Source organism: Euprymna scolopes, chromosome 34 (genome assembly GCF_053919585.1).
Source record: "Euprymna scolopes isolate OS-2025 chromosome 34, ASM5391958v1, whole genome shotgun sequence".
In the NCBI taxonomy this organism is placed as follows: Eukaryota; Metazoa; Mollusca; class Cephalopoda; order Sepiida; family Sepiolidae; genus Euprymna; species Euprymna scolopes.
This window is the reverse complement of record NC_136515.1, coordinates 23,869,944-23,887,373: the sequence shown is the minus strand read 5'-3', so window position 1 is coordinate 23,887,373 and position 17,430 is coordinate 23,869,944. Positions and strand designations below refer to the sequence as shown.

At 34.7% G+C, this 17,430-nt stretch overlaps 1 protein-coding gene across 3 annotated transcripts in view; it reads right to left on the bottom strand.

Moving 5' to 3' along the window:
- The window catches only part of LOC145259134 (proton channel OtopLc-like), a 391,597-nt gene extending 388,427 nt beyond the window's left edge, over positions 1–3,170 (bottom strand). For all 3 annotated transcript variants that reach the window (XM_080116814.1, XM_080116816.1, XM_080116815.1), the window contains exon 1: positions 1–3,170. This exon is cut by the window's left edge and continues 56 nt beyond it. In XM_080116814.1, coding sequence (XP_079972940.1) covers positions 1–654 — 654 coding nt within the window. In that variant the 5' untranslated portion in view covers positions 655–3,170.
- Between the last annotated feature and the right edge of the window lie 14,260 nt (positions 3,171–17,430).

Here is a 17,430-nt window from a genome sequence, read left to right as displayed (position 1 = left end):
GTCAATTTGTAGACTGTCCAGTATCTTGCTCGGATCACCCCAACTGTCCGAATTGGCCGGAGAACAGGAACTGGTATGATCCACAAACTGTTGATTGTCGTTTGAGTCTAGGTATTCCGGCGACCCAGTAATGTCGCCCCTGCCGACAGGTTCAGGGTCTGGACATGGCTGCGGCACTCGTTGGTAATGACCATTGTTCGTAGACCCTAAAAAACTGCTATATCCACCATTGCCTATACTGTCCGAAGAAGTAGATATATCCGATGTGTCCAACACTGGGGGATCTGGGGGCGGTGGCAGCATACTGCTGTTTTTTGTATGATGACTGCTGTGTCTGTGACTGAGTTTCGAACCTGAAGGAGTCCGGGTACTTTTTTCTCGACGTCCGCTGCCGGGCACGGAGCTGGTGCCCGTGGCCCCGGCGTATAACAGACCGTTGCTACCTCGCATCCTGCCAGTACTGCTGACAAGTACGATGTCCGTGTCCCCTACGGAAGACCGCTGAGGGTGTTGTAGTTGCTGCTGCTGTTGCTGTGGTTCGTGGGGGTAGCGAGGTGATGTTACTTCTTCCTCAGGGGGACAGTCGTTACGACTTTCGTCGGACGGACATGTTGGCAAAGCGTCAAAACGCTGGCTGGGTCGCTTAGACGACATCTTGCGTGAGATGTCCACCTTTAAACTTTTGTTTTATAACTAAATTTTATTAACTTTTTTCTTCTATTTTTTTTTTCGTTACTTCTCTTTATTTCTATTTTGGCTTAAATAATGTAATATTATTTAAGCCAAAATAGCAATCAACGAGCTGTCAATTACATAAAAAACAATAAATAAGAAAACACACATGTATACCGACAAAATAACATTGAAAACAGAAACTAAAATTCAGTTGGGAAATCGACTACAATTTCACCTAGGCTATGGACAAAAAGAGCGACATGTGTTTTAACATATCAATCGTAAACAATTCTATTTACACATGAAAAGACCTAAAAAGGTAGATGTGACCATAGAATACTCGAAAACAAAAACAAAAAATAAAAATACTTGTATTAATTTTATGAATTATATATATATTTTGGTTTCTTTTTTACATTTTAATATTTATTGTTGTTGTTCATTTTTTTTTATTTTAAACTTTAAATTAAAATCCCACAACTAATTTTCTTTCTCTCTCTCTCTCTCTCTCTCTCTCTCTCTCTCTCTCCCTCTCTCTTTCTATCTCTCTCCAAATATTTATCTTATTCTGTGGCTTCTTTTTTCTGTTATTTTTTGTTTGTTTTCGTTTTTAAGAAGCCCTTTTTCCCAAGCGAGAGAAAAAAAAAAAATTTTTTCCGCAACACTCACGCACCTAGGAGGGCCTTACAAGTACGTAAGTGCAACCAGCGCGAGAATAAGTCTTTTTCTCGTCTTTCCAAAAAGCCATCCTGCTAGACTATGAAGAACTTAAAGCGAAGGGTTGGGCTTCTTAGTCGAACAAGTTTCGAGGGTCGGGCTTTTTCACCCGACTCCAGAGCGCTGATGATGGAACAAAACTGGAGTTTGCGTTAACAGCTAGAAAAGACTTTATTTTTTATTTTGGTTCGGGGTGGGGGAGGGGGCTGGAGAAACTATGGTGTTCTCGGTTTCCTCTTCCTATGACTTCTTCTTCATCATCTTCATCTATCCACCGTGCCGTTAACTATTCGTACTACCTTTCTGAATTTCTCTAGAATTCGAAGAACTTTTTTTTTTCTCATTTCCTTTTGTTCCCTACTTTCGTCCTGCCTTTTTTCCATTTTTAGTTTTATTTTTTTTATCTTCGAGACATCAGAAAAGCAGACGTACGTACACGGGTTTATCTTAATTGTACAAACTCTCTTTCACACACATTTTTACATGGTACCAATTCTGGCACTCTCTTATCTCATTGAAACTTGTATCTCCATCTCTTTTCTTCTTATATATAAAAGTTACTTTGTGTGTATGTGTGTGTGTGTGTGTTTGTGTGTGTGTGTGTGTGAGTTTGTGTGAGTTTGTGTGCGAGTTTGTGTGTGAGTTTGTGTGAGCTTGTGTGTGTGTGTTTGTTTGTGTGTGTGTGTGTGAAAGAGAGAGCTTGTGTGTGTGTTTGTTTGTTTGTGTGTGTGTGTGTGAGTTTGTGTGTGAATTTGTGTGTGTGTGTGAGTTTGTGTGAGCTTGTGTGTGTATGTGTGTGTGTGTGTGAGTTTGTGTGTGTGTGAGTGTGTGTGTGAGTTTGTGTGTGTGTGAGTGTGTGCGTGAGTTTGTTTGTGTGTGAGTTTGTGTGTGTATGTGTGTGTGAGTTTGTGTGAGCTTGTGTGTGTGTGTGTTTGTTTGTGTGTGTGTGTGAGAGAGCTTGTGTGTGTTTGTTTATTTGTGTGTGTGTGTGTGTGTGTGAGTTTATGTGTGAGTTTGTGTGTGTGTGTGAGTTTGTGTGAGTTTGTGTGCGTATGTGTGTGTGTGAGTTTGTGTGTGTGTGTGAGTGTGTGTGTGAGTTTGTTTGTGTGTGTGTGTGTGTGAGTGTGTGTGTGAGTTTGTTTGTGTGTGTGTGTGTGAGTTTGTGTGTGTATGTGTGTGAGTTTGTTTGTGTGTGTGTGTGTGTGTGTGTGTGTGTGTGTGTGTGTGTGAGTTCCGATGGGCAAATTTTTGTGAAATTTCACACAAATTCACTCTATGTGCCAGAGAGTGTTCTCAGATAAGTTTTACATTAGAATGTCTCCGATAAATATTGAAAATCGATAATCGAAAAAATCCGATTAAAGAAGAGACAGTCCAGTCAGTTAACACTTTCATACAACCTAACATTATAAGTACATTTGAGAAATTATATCACTGTACAAGCAGAAAGCTCCAGAGTATAAAATCAGCCGTACGTTCTTTGATAAGACAGAGGCGTGTTCGAAATGAATGTTTCTTTTTAGAGCGCAATTGAACCAGAATGTTTGACTTTTGCATTTTAAACTTTAATTCAATTCATTATATAAAAATAATTTTATAAAATCGACAGTAAGTTCTCTACAGTGCAATGTAGATTACAATGAATTGTGAACTAAGCATAGAAAGCTTTCCCCCGATGCACCGCGGCAGATCCCCGACTAAGGAAGGCAAGCAATCGATTAGACTTAAAAATGATTTCGATGACAATAAAAGCGTGAAAGCTTCGTTCATACTCATTCAATTCTAGACAACGTCGGGCCTTTCTGATTATATATATATATATATATATATATATATATATATATATATATATATATATATATTTCCCCCAAACTTTATTATATATATATTTCCCCAAAACTTTATTCATATATATATATATATATATATATATATATATATATATATATATATATATATATATATATATATATATATATATATATATATATATTTCCCCCAAACTTTATTATATATATATTTCCCCAAAACTTTATTCATATATAATATATATATATATATATATATATATATATATATATATATATATATATATATATATATATATATATATATATATATATATATATTTCCCCCAAACTTCTGGCCTTGATGAAAGGGAGACTAAAACTTGCTGCTATGGTTTCAAATTATCTGAAATAACAGCAAGGGGGGGGGGAGGGATTGATTCCAAATATTTCTATGTTATGTCTCCCCTCTTTTGGAAATAGGGTACGATTATGAATATCTCCAGCATTCTATAATGTCTATACACTGAAATTTATTTCATGTATGAAAACCAAAGAAGGGAGATATAACATATGGGAAATATTTGGAATGAAGTCTCCCCTTGCTGTTATTTCAGATCGTTTGAAACCATATTAACAAGTTTTAGTCTCTCCTTCATCAAGGCCAGATGGGGAAATATTAGATATTTTGTAATTCATATGCAAAGCTAGGAAAACAAATGACTATGATTGAAATATTGGTAATGGTGCAGTATATTTCCACCCACAAAACCCTTTTAAATTACTACTCTTATAGGTTTTCGAGGGTACTGAAAACGAAAACAACAATTAAAATCGAGTAATTTCAATATATACATATAGCTATACTCGTACCCAAAATGAATATATATTTGGTTCTAACTAAAGACGAAACTACATGAAAATTTGCAGGCTTTTTGAAGATTATAATAATATTTTATGGTTAAAATTTTCTGACAATTGGTAAAAAGGAACCTACATTTGAGAACCATTAAAATATGTCCAAATTTGCCTACATTTGTATATATATATATATAATGACCGTCTTTTGTGGTCTCTTCTCGGCATGCATTTTGGAAGAGGATCCACTAAAAACGACCCCGTTCTGTTCCCCTTTGTTGGATTTGAAATATTTTTTCTGTTCTTCTTTAAATAAAAATTACGCTTTTATTGTTGAATTTTTATTGATAACCGAGCAATCTGCTGGTTGTGTAGTTTAGTTTCCTAAATGGGAGAGAGAGAGAGAGAGAGAGAGAGAGAGAGAGAGAGAGAGAGAGATAGAGAGAGAGATAGAGATAGAGAGAGAGAGAGAGAACACGCTATAACCGCTATTTAAAAAATTGCAAAGCTATCACTGCAAAAAATTATTGTATTTCCACACTATACAACAAACAAAAAATGTTAAAAAACACAAACATATAACTTTTTTGCGTTATTATTTTTAAGTGTTTTCCGATTTAAAAGAAATTGCCTTTTCACTCCGTTCCGTTAGGACAGAAAATAATCATCGCTGCCATTAACCCATGTGTGGTGACCCTTGATAATTGCTCCAAAATTGGAAATTAAACAAAATACTGGTATAAACACACCCAATAAACGTCATAGTAACATTTGTTGTGTGGGGTTATACAAGTATTTTGTTTAAATACAAATTTTTCGATTCCGATACGGCCAAAATTTCTGATTTTTCTCATTCTGGATTCTGATTAATCGTCCCAACACTAGTATTTTTTGGAATTTACTTTATTTATTTATTTATTTATTTTAATTATGCCAGTTTTTCCAATATATTATTTTTGCTATAACCAAAGCTAAGTAACTTTGTATAAACAAAAACAGAATTAGCACCCTTTTTTGAAGAGACGGTCATTTAAAAATATTTCCGAGCTGGACCAAGTATGTCCTACAAAGAGTTCAATCCAAAAATATTTTATTCATTTTAATGATACACTGCGACGATTTACAATAAAAAAAAAAAACGACGAGCCAAAGTCAAGTGTTTATTTTATATATTTGATAAGGAATACGTTTTCTTTTCTTTTTGTTTCCAGTCCAGCAGGTCACTCGGCGTTGCTCGGTCGTATAATACGCTTAAATATAACATTGTAATTCATTCAAATTTTTTATTTATTATAAAGAGCTAACACTTTATTAATTATTATATTGTATGTAGTAGTGAGGGTAAAAATTAAAAAATAAAACGTGGTTGTCATCAGCTAAAATCGTAACCAAAACGTTTAGCTCTCTAGCGATCTTCGTTCCCACATTGCCTAAGGACATATAGATATGAAAACTTTACAAATTAACGCAGTTAAACGTACAAATGTATATGCGCATGTGTAAAGAAACACTTTAACTAAACTTAAGCCTGTCAAGTTCTGTCAAGTTCTAATTTTTCAATTTGGATCCCTTAGCAGCCATTTTTACCGGCTAAAAAAGCAAACTGAATTTGTTCCACACGTTCAAATTCTCTATATATCAAGTTTCACGTAAAAAAGAATTGACGGAGTAGTTTGGTAGAGACCGTTCCGTGCGCGCGCGCACACACTCACACACACACACACACACACACACACACACACACACACACACACACACACATAGGTTAACACAATTGCCAGTAGAACGATGAACAACACAATGAGAGGATTGAAAACGATGGATAAAATTGACAGAATTTAATTATTTAAGCGGATGGTAGTGACGTTTAGTTGTCTTGTCATAATCTTCTGATAAATATTACAAGAAAGGTAAATAGTTTGACAGAGTGTAGTATCTGTTTTGATGCTACACTCAAGTTAATTTGCCCTTAGTCTATGAAGGGGAAACCCTTCTATACTAAGGCAATTTTTATTTTTGCCTACTTTCAGAGTGCCCCTTTTTAGGGGAGTGGTCCCCCCACTGCATTAAAAACGACTTTGCTTTTGTGGGGAAACAATTAAATACTAATACGATTCTCTCCACCTTAGACACCATGGTTGGGAAGTGGAATTGAGAAGTCAGAAGCCTCGAAGAGAGACACTCTGACCTGTAAAAACTGCCTGTCGGCATTCCCCGGTAAAACCGCCTCAGGCGATTAGCAATAAACTAACCCCTTTCTCAAAGAGAGAAGGAAGAGTCTGGGAGGTGGACCTCCTAGAACTGTACAAGAACGACATTACGTCACAATCAACAGAGGCCAGGTCATTACATGAATGGTCTTATCTCTGTTGATATGGGGGCTGAGAACAATTGGATATCCCTCCCCCTCCATTAAACCAATTTGTATGTTGGGATATTATTATTCCATCGCACCCGCCCTGTACGAGTGGCATCATCAATCGTTAGAAAGTTATGTGCGCGTCTTTCCACCCGATCACTACTGAATATATTGTAACAGATAACAAAGAAGGGCAAATAGAACGAGAAAAGGTGGAAAAAGGGGGAAAGTGGAAGACAATGGAAAACCTTTTGATTGTGTGCCACAAACACTTGAGTATAAGTCCTAGTACTAAGTATTATTATGAGAAAGGAAGAAAGTTTGAATATGAATGGATGCTCACATCCCACGTAGCTCCCTTCTTTACATATGATTGGAAGACGGCTCAGCAAGTATTTACTAATCCTGAGCTTGAAAGCGATCATGTTGTAGTCAGCTGGGAAGCAGCCACATATTATTGTGTTCCACAGACGGGAAGTGCTATGGAAGATCCGTTACGTTTTCGGTACACACAGGAAGAAATGAAAGTTTTTTGCAAAGGTTGTAACTAAACGAGTTCTTACTGTGATTTTTTTTATTACACGATGAATTTGCAATAATAACACGTATTCGACTGTTATCTCTATCATTGTTTTTGTTATATTCACTGATGTCATCGCTAGGAGGCTCATAGGTTCCTCAAATCTATAACGCCCCCCCAACTACGTATTATTTATATAGTCCTTTGGGCGAAGATGAAAGCGTAGCAGCTGTTATGCTATCAGTTAAGGAAAGAGAAATCTTCCTGGACCGAGTCACTTTAAATTTCTGCCCAAATACGAAATGCCACCTTTCCGGAGAATTGGGTGGGAGTCTGGATTTTCCCCACATAAAAACAGACTTTGTGTTTAACTTTGTCCTCGTGAGGAGGTAAGTAAAGTTTTACTCTTTGTAAATACTATTCGAAAATAAACCAGTGTTACTGCATATACAATCACTGTATACGTAAAGATACCTATGCTTTGTCAACGGATACTTACCGCCCATTATACACAGTTTAATGTTGTGCAGACTTAGCTGTGATTGAAAACAATAGATTTTTATTTAAGACTAGCAGGACGCCTGGCGTTGCCAGGCCGGTCGTAAAATATGCATAACTATTATATTTTGATTAATATAGAAACTGAGACATGTGCATGCGAGTATTATGTTTTTTTTTTCTAAACAGTTCACATCTTGTAAGTAAAAAAATACTCGAGCTGAGATCGAAACCAAAACCTAAATACAGCGAGTCAAGTACGATAACCATTCGACCAGCTTGACAATACTTTACAAAGTTTTTTCCAACCTAGTTATTCTTAACATAAAGAAGCTGGCGTGTTTCACGGCCGCGCATGTGCATTCATGAAACAGTTGACAACTACATAAAAATCTGATCACCCCCCCACGTAATAATTTTTAATTTTGACTACTTAGCTGCTCTTTTTTCCAGATGAAAACTGGTTAAAAAGTTTTCCACGTGTATGAATGCCTTATATACAAAATTTCAAGTCCGTGGATATAAACTTCGTTGAGTATATAGGTTGAGAAGTGTCCACGCACACACACACACATTCTCACTTTTAGCAGGATTATCAAGCGTTACCCAGGATTAAAAAATGTGTGTAACATTAAAAATTCTACTCCTCTGCTTTTTTAACCTATCTTTCTTTCTTTCTGCCTCTTGTTCGAATGAAAATGTTAGCAGTTATTTAATAAGGATATACTCTAAACGCTCCAGTTCACATTAAAATAGAAACCCGACAATCAGCAAAATTCCACCCCTTCATTGCTGAGGTTCACACATGCCGGAAAGCTTTCTACTCTAATAGCTAATTCTTTTCTTGCCTCTGGAATTCTCTCTCTGCCCCTCGTTTCCTCGAAATGCACCAGCATGCAAAAATTTAAATGTAATGTTAACAAATATGCCGATGCTTAACTTCCCAATTAGGATGTCCCTATAAATGGCTCCTAATTATTATTTGTACTCACTAGGAGTTCTCATACAGGTCATCATCAGACATTACTCACTGACGACAACCGGTAGCAACGGTCATCGGTCTTCGATGGAATTCGGGTGACAACAAGCCTCTGCAAGGTCCCAGTTCTTTTTGCACTTATCCAGTGGAGGGAGGTCCGATTTGCGTTTTGTCCTCTCAGTATTTCCATCCTCCATAAACCTAACTCGACTATTTGGTCGATGCAGACCCCACCGTTTTTATTCGGGGTGGGGGTGGGGGGCGTAGTTAACTTACAATTTTGCGATTTCAGTTTTCTTGGTTCCATGTGGGGGTGCTTATTCAAATGGGCACTTATGGCGGCAATTAAAAGTAAAGAAATTACAGAAAAGTGTGTGTGATATACGTACTCGTAACAGAACGAAGATATCACATTCCAAAAATGACAAAAATCGTTTTTTTTTTTTTAAATAAGAAAATCAAAATTTACGATTTTTAACAATTTTACTACTTAACTGTATTAAACATAAGGCTGATTTTTTACCTACACTTCGATTTCAGTTGTCTCTACCTTATTTATTTTATCTGATTTCCATCATGGCCGATAAAACGCTACGACTCGCTCGGTCGAAAAATTATATTTTCTTCAATAAAAATAACTCAACTTGATCAAATTACGTGATTTTTGGAATATGACATTTTTCTTCTTTAACGGGTACGTACAGCATGCAGACTTTGTGTACTTTTTTTTTTCTTTTAATTGCTGCTGTAAGTGCCATTTTGAATAAGCACATTTCTTAGTTCTAGTTAATTATTATTATTACTACTAGTGGGGGGGGGGAGGCAGCTTTGCTCGGGCGTAAAATACGCTTAAATATGATATTTTAATTCGTCCAGATTTCGTATATATTATTATAGAGTCGATTTGTATTTCAAAAGTTAAAAAAAAAAGTATTTGGGAGCCATTAGTTAGAATCGAAACCGAAACTGTAGCGTTTAAAGCTGGTGACGTTACCACTGTACAAGCGCGAAACGCATATGAACTAATTAAAAATTAAGAATAACTTAATATGAATGTACAAAATGCATAATGATTTTTTTTCAATTTTTACCCACTTTAACCCTTTAAAAACTATTTTAACCGGCTAAAGACCCATAAAAGAACGGTCCATAAAAATCCAATCATCTGAGGTCCCTAGCACCGCTTTGCTTTGCGACTTGAAGTTTCGGAGAAGATAAAGTTTGAAAATATGGAGACAGACAGTCAGGCCTATAGTCTTTTTTTTTTTTTTTTTAATTTTTAAAAAATTTATTTATTTATTTATTTATTATTATTATTATTGTTTGTTTTTTTAAGTCTCATTCATTTTTATTGTCTAAATATTAATATTTTATAGTTGTAAGAGTTCAACAAAGGTAAATTCAACGTTTCTGTTCCTAATAATAAAAAAATATGACAAGCGTTTAAAAAACGTAGTAGCAGTGTCAATAGTTGTGTCGTCATGAATGAGAATTTTTGCCATGCGTCCATGATTGATAGTCATTGATAACGTTGAATTTTTTTTTTAACGTAAACGATCAAATCGTAATCAAACTTTGATTTTACGGTTCTTTTATACGACGAGGGCGTCTAGGAAAATTATCTGAACGATGATACTTGATTGCGTTTTGTAATAAATGTAAGCAACTATAATGACTTCTATGTACTTTATTTGGAATTTGATTTAAACAATGATTTAACCTGCCAACGCACGCACGCACGCACACACACACACACACACACACACACACACACACACACACACACACACACACACACACACACACGCACACACATATATATATAGCGTAACCCAGATATAGGAGACGTCTTATCCGATAACGACAGGTTTCTTAAGTTTCTTATATCCGGGTTATCTTACATTAACACAGGCTCTAATTTGGGACCAGAAAAAAATCACCCTTAAATCCATTTTTCTTATATTCGGGTCTTATATCAGGGTTACACTGTGCACACACACACACACACACACACACACACACACACACACACACACACACACACACATATATATATGCATATATATATATATATGTACGTATATATATATATGCATATATATATATACATATATATATATATGTGTACGTATATATATATATATATATATATATATATATATATATAATTATTTGCTATAATAATTAAATACCTACAGACACTAGTGTTTCATCCTTTGGGGAGTCTTCAGTGTGCAGGGTGTCACGATTAACGGCAGTCGATAGATTCGAACCCGGCAACACAAGTCATCTCTATATAAAGTTAGTTGAATTCAACTGACCAAAGACAAGAATTAGTCCACAATTATAATGTTTATATACTTTTTTTTTTTTATTAAGACGAGAGCGCCTATATTTTCTTTTTTTATTGTCTTCCGAGCGTTTGACAACTTATAATGAAAAATATTCTCTGTAGTTAATTGAATGCTCTTCGGACAAAATAAAAACAAGACACAGTATTCCAAAACAATACCAAATAGGAAGAAATGTATATATATATATATGTGTGTGTGTGTATATATATATATTTATTCATATATACATACATTATATGTATACACACACGTAAAAATTAATATACCTGCTCTGTTCACTCATTGAGCACTATTTTGGTAGACACATGTTTCATTGGATGTACTTCTAGGAAACTAAACTCTACTGGCTATATATATATATATATATATATATATATATATATATATATATATATATATATATATATATATATATAATCCCGTTGACACACCGATTTCCATTAAATTACCGAAGTTAAGTAACTTTGCGCCTGATTAGTACTAAAATGGGTGACTATTTGGGAATACAAGGTGCTGTATGTGTTCTCCGCTTATCTCGACATTGCTTGCAGTCATCCTGGACTCAAGCAATACCGATTAAGGATAGGTGTGGTTGCAGATTGCGCAACCATTGCCTCACGCTTACACGCGCAGCTTCAGGCGGTATTATCTTTCTAGACTGAACGGAGCCATCGATATATATATATATATATATATATATATATATATATATATATATATATATATATATGCGAGTACGTGTGTGTGGATGTATGCGCATGTATATATATGTAGATGTTAGTGTGTATGTATGTGTGTGTATGTGTATGTGTATGTGTGTGTGTGTGTGTGCGTGTGTGCATTAACGTTGACTCGACATTTTTAGGTCGTGCAATATATATAATATTATATCTCTGATAATCTTGTTTGTTAATATCTTTACACATAAACTATATTTTCACGAGGAGGAGAGCATGAAACGGGAAGTAGTGGGTGGAAGGAAATAAGGATGTAAATTTAATATGTTCATTTTGTTCTGTTCAATCAAATTTTTCATTCAACTTTCTGACAGACCGCATCCTTGTGTTTTTGTTTTTGAGAAGCCATGTTGCGTGCGAGATAAAGTTGCCATCAAACAGACACACAAACACAAACATGCAGAAGGCAAACAAAAACAAGTGCGCAGATTTGGTGAGGGTTGGCTTGAATGACGATGATGGTAAAAACCCGTTCTACTGCTGAGTGAAAATTACCGCCACAACTCTCGCTTTTCAAGGAAATAGAACAGATTGGATTATGGACAATTTCTAATCTTTATTTATTAAAAATAAAAATCTTTGGATCTTTATTTCATGATTTTTAAAACAAAAATTTATTTGCAAAATGAGTGGAAAGTACCTCCCTATCATTGCTGTCCTTACAATTAATTGTAAATTATGTTCAGGAATTTTTGAGATGTAGATTCATTATTCATATTAACTGGATTCTTCTGACTACTGCTCTCATCTTGAGTCTTATTTTTACAACATTTCGGTCGATGTAACCTCTGACCCTCTTCATGTATATCTTGTCGAACTCGAGACAACTTCTATCGAACTTGAGAATATTTCTGTCGAACTCGGGAATTTGGACGAAATTTCGAACGGAACCCTTAGTTTACTTTCATGGGTGTAGTGTGCTATCGGCCCGTCAGCCATAACTGGATAAAGGTCCTAAATAATTGGCAATTCCAATGCATATGCGAAAACAATTGCGAATTACTTAGGACCTCTTTGGACCTCTTTGAACCTCTATCCAATCAAGACTGACGGACCGTGAAGTAAATAAATGGTTCCGTCCAAATTCCCAAGTTCAACAAGATACACTAGAAGTAGAGCGGAGGTTATATCGACCGAAACGTTGTGAAAATGACACTCAAGGTGAGAACAGTAGTCCGAGGAATCCAAATGATACAAGGCATGAAAATGGTAAAGCGTTGATCGATCTACATAGACGTATCTACATAACATTTTATGTATCTATTTTCAGTATTTACTCCGATAGTGATCGATACGAACGGAGAGTTATAGGCACTTCCAAACGATTGTGAAAAACGGAGCACATAATCCTGTGACGTCAGACTTGTGTTAACTATAATAACTATAAGAAGTATGGAGCAGCAGAAGCGACTTAATGTTTATCTTCTTCAAACTGCAATTAATAATTAATATTTGTTATAATTTTGTGAGGTTTTAAGATTTACATAGTTTATGTTTATCTTCTTCAAACTGCAATTAATAATTAATATTTGTTATGATTTTGTGAGGTTTTAAGATTTTTAAGATTTACATAGTTTAATAATTAATAATATTATAAACATTTGTATAGTAAATATTAAATATGGTTTTACTAAATATTAAATATGGTTTTACTAAATATGTACGACTGTTCATTTGGTTAATTATAGGTTTCCATACTTTATTTGGTAAAAAAAAAGACAAACTAGATATCGTAGTCATCTGAAAAATGTATATTTTTGTGCAATAATATTTTTCAATCAATTTTAAACTGGCGATAAATTGCTGGTAAGAGTGATTATATTAAAAATTAAAATTAAACACTATTAATTAAAAATCGATGTTGTAACGGAACATTTTGAAATAATGGAATGTTAATCGTTTTGATATTTTTTAAATTAATTAATTTTTGGGAAGTTTCTTTTTCTTGGCAATTCAACCGATAATGATATATATTAATTAGAAAAAGGCAGCAGCTACATCAGGCGACGGAGATGAGTTATCGACCCCTTTTCTTTGGCGGACGAATGCCCTCTATCGTCCGTTCTATGAACCTCAAATATAAACAAGTGTCGCCGAGAACGCAAAAATGTATAATAACGAAACAAGAAAATAAATAAATAAATAAATAAACTTATATATATAAAAGTCAAACCATTTATTGTATTAAAAAATGTATCAAAATATAATTTTAAAGTTTTAATATTATTTCTTTTCAATGAGTGATTTATAACTAAAAATAAATAAATATGTTAAAAACCTGAAACGTTTATAGATTGTTTTTAGAATTTTTTTCTTTTGTTTTTGAGAGTAAAATAAAAACTAAATGTTAAAAACATAAAACGTTTATAAATTGTTTTAGAATTTTTTTTTGCAGTATTAAAAATGTATCAAAATATAATTTTAGTTTGTCAATGTAGCAAAATAGAATTTTAAAAACATGAAACATTTATAGAGGTTTAAGAAATTTTTTCTTTTTTTTACAGAAATATTGTTTTTTTTCCTCAGTAAGATTGTATAAACGTATATCAAAATATAATTTTAGTTTGTCAATGTAGTAAAACATAATTTTAATATAGAAGTTTTTATTTATTTATTTATAGAAATTTATAGACATTTTTTTAATGATATTGTTTTCTGTTTTTTTTCTTCAATGAGTGATTTCCATTGAAACCTTTTTGAAATATAATGTTTTTGCACAGTTACAAGGGATAGAGATATTTAGAAAAGTAAGAGTTATCGACCCCTGTTCTTTGGCTGACAAACGCCTTCTACCGGCCATTCTTGAAACTAAAATATACACATTCGTCTCATGTTGTTGTTCTACAAAAGTGTCGAAAAAAACGCTATTTAAAACAAACATAATGATATTAAAATTATATAATTTTTTTAATTGAAACATCAAGGTAAATTTTTGTTCAATACGTGTACTTAAACTTCTAAAAAATAAATATTTTTTACTTAGTTGAACTCTTATATTTCATAATAAATAGAAATTTCGATCAATTTAAATATATTTTGTTCAAATTTCCCAAAAAGTAAAAATGGGGGAGGGAGGACGTACAAAAAAATATGTCCCCTCATATATTTTACAGAAACTGCATTTTATATGTAATTTCATTAAATGGTTAAGTATCGAAAATTTCATGAAAATCTGACCATTAGTTGATTTTGCTAGATTTATTAAACACGAGCATGGTTTCACGTTCGGAACCATGGGAACGTTATTTTAAAGCGTCTATTATGTAAATACGATTTTCGTCTCGCATTTTCATTATTTTCGTACGATGGAATTTAAAAAAATTATTATCATTCGTTTATTTTGTGCTTTTACTTTTAAATGGTATAAAGATTATATTAATAATATTAACTTATAATAAAGTTACATCATGGTACATATAGTAGGGGGGTTCATTTGTGGTGAATTTTGGAGGTGCCTATAGAGTTAGGTAATAAGTTTTGAAAATATATGACAATTAAGCTACACAGAGTTTTCCGAATTTCATCTTCGCCAAGATTCTTCAGATTATTGCAACGGATCAAATGTGGCTGAAGACTATATATAACTAAAACTCACTATTTTACACATGGGCCCTCTGTCTCGACTACCTTAGGTACCGTGCTGGTCTGAAGTTCTGTAACATTATATATATAAATGGCAAGGAACGAATAGCGCAAAGGCAGCATGTGTACCGCAAATTTAACTGACATAAGTCCAGTTTAAACAGACAGAAGTACATAACTGTAAGAAAGAAATAGCGACAGCCAAGAGAGAATTTACTGAAACCACCTAAAAATGAATCGAAGCACAGTAATTAGGAACCCGAGACTTCTAGAAAATCTACAACAGTGTAGTAAATAATGGACAATCAACAATTCCCCCACTATCCAACAATCATGAGGTTGTTTGCTCTGCAACTGAGAAGGCTAACATGCTTGCCAGATGGTTTGCCTCCAACTCCACACGAGACTCTTCTAACCACCATCTCCCTGACTTTCCTTTGCCGACAGACGCCACACTAGACGATCTGAAAATCACCCCTGCTCAGGTGCATGCTATGATAAGAAAGCTTGACATTGCAAAAGCATGTGGACCTGATCTCATCCCGGCTGTGCAATTAAAAAAGTGCGCCGCCGAAGTAGCTCCAGTTCTCTCCAAACTTTACAACAAATACCTTAATGAATCTTGCTTTCTTGCCTGCTGGAAAACTGCTTTTGTAGTGCCAGTTTTCAAGAATTCTGGAGAAAGAACTGACCCAGAAAATTATCGCCCCATTAGCCTCCTCCCACTTTTCGCCAAAATATTTGAGACCATAATTAACAAAGCTCTAGTCCATCACCTTACAGTTATATAACTTCTGACTGACCAACAATATGGATTTAGGCAATCCCGTTCCACAGCAGAAATCCTAACTGTAATCTCAGAACGTATATACCATTCACTGGACAAAGCGGGGGAGGGTAGAGCGGTAGCTCTAGATATATCTAAGGCTTTTGACAGGGTATGGCATGAGGGTCTTCTCCAAAAAATCAGATCATACGGCATCACTGGAAGAATACATAACATAATTAGATCCTTCTTAGATAAGAGAAAAATCCAGGTTGTCCTTGGCAGTTGTACATCTAAACAATATGATATAAATGTGGGAGTGTCTCAGGGATCTATCCTTGGACCTTTATTATTCCTAATATTCATAAATGACCTCCCCGACAAAATTGTCTATGAGATGGGTATGTATGCTGACGACACCACGCTCTGTAACAGACACGACAGGAAAACAAATGAACACATCTAAAGAAATGGCAAAAACACTAGAGGAAGACCTCTAACTCGTATTGGAATGAGTACAAAAATGAATGGTCACCTTCAATGCTGCTAAGACTAAACTTCTTTCCTTCAACAATTACAAAAAACCTTCCCTACCGCCAAAAGCAATGGCCAATGACTTTTTATCTGAAAGTACATCTTTTAAACTCCTCGGCCTAACGTTCACAGGAAACATGAGTTGGAACAATTACATTGAGAACATTGCCAGGACCGCTGCAAAGAAGGTGGGTTCTCTCTACTGTGCTAGAAAGCTATTAACGCCTGAAAATATCCTATACCTCTATAAGGCAACCATTCGGCCATGTATGGAGTATTGTTGTCATATTTGGGCTGGTGCATCTGCCACTAGTCTCGCTACTAGACATGGTTCAGAAGAGAGTCGCCAATCTGATAGGTACTGAACTGTCAGCTAAACTTCAGCCTCTGTCCCATCGACGAAATGTTGCATCCCTCTGCCTGTTCTACAAGTACTTTAACGGTGAATGCTCTGACGAACTGCAAGCACGTGCCCCCCCCCCGACGTAAATACCCCGACCAACCGACAAGCAGCTAAATCCCACCCCTTCATATTAGAGAACCCTAGATACAAGAGAGCCTTCTACTCCAGTAGTTTCTTCCCCAGAACTGTTACACTTTGGAATTCCCTTCCGGGTCCCTGCTTCTCCGACTGTACTGACATGCAGAAGTTAAAGTGTAACGTGAACTGACATCTTGCTGCTCAATTCCCTAAATAGTACCCCTGATGCTTATGTCACTGATAGTAGCCCCCTACAACAAAGTGGCAATGTGCTTTGTTTGGGGTGAAAATGCAATAAAAGAAGAAAAAAAAAACGGATTAAAGTTTACAAATTATTTTTATTGTCCGACAGAATATTACAAAAAATATAATATAATATATAATCCTCTTCAATTATATATATATATATATATATATATATATATATATATATATATATATATATATATATATATATATATATAGCTTGAGATAAATAAAGTCAGCACATTATTTGTATCAATTTCAAGAATTTAAACACAACAAAATTTGGTGTACGATCGTTTCCAAAACGATTTAGAATATCTTTATGTGATACGACTAT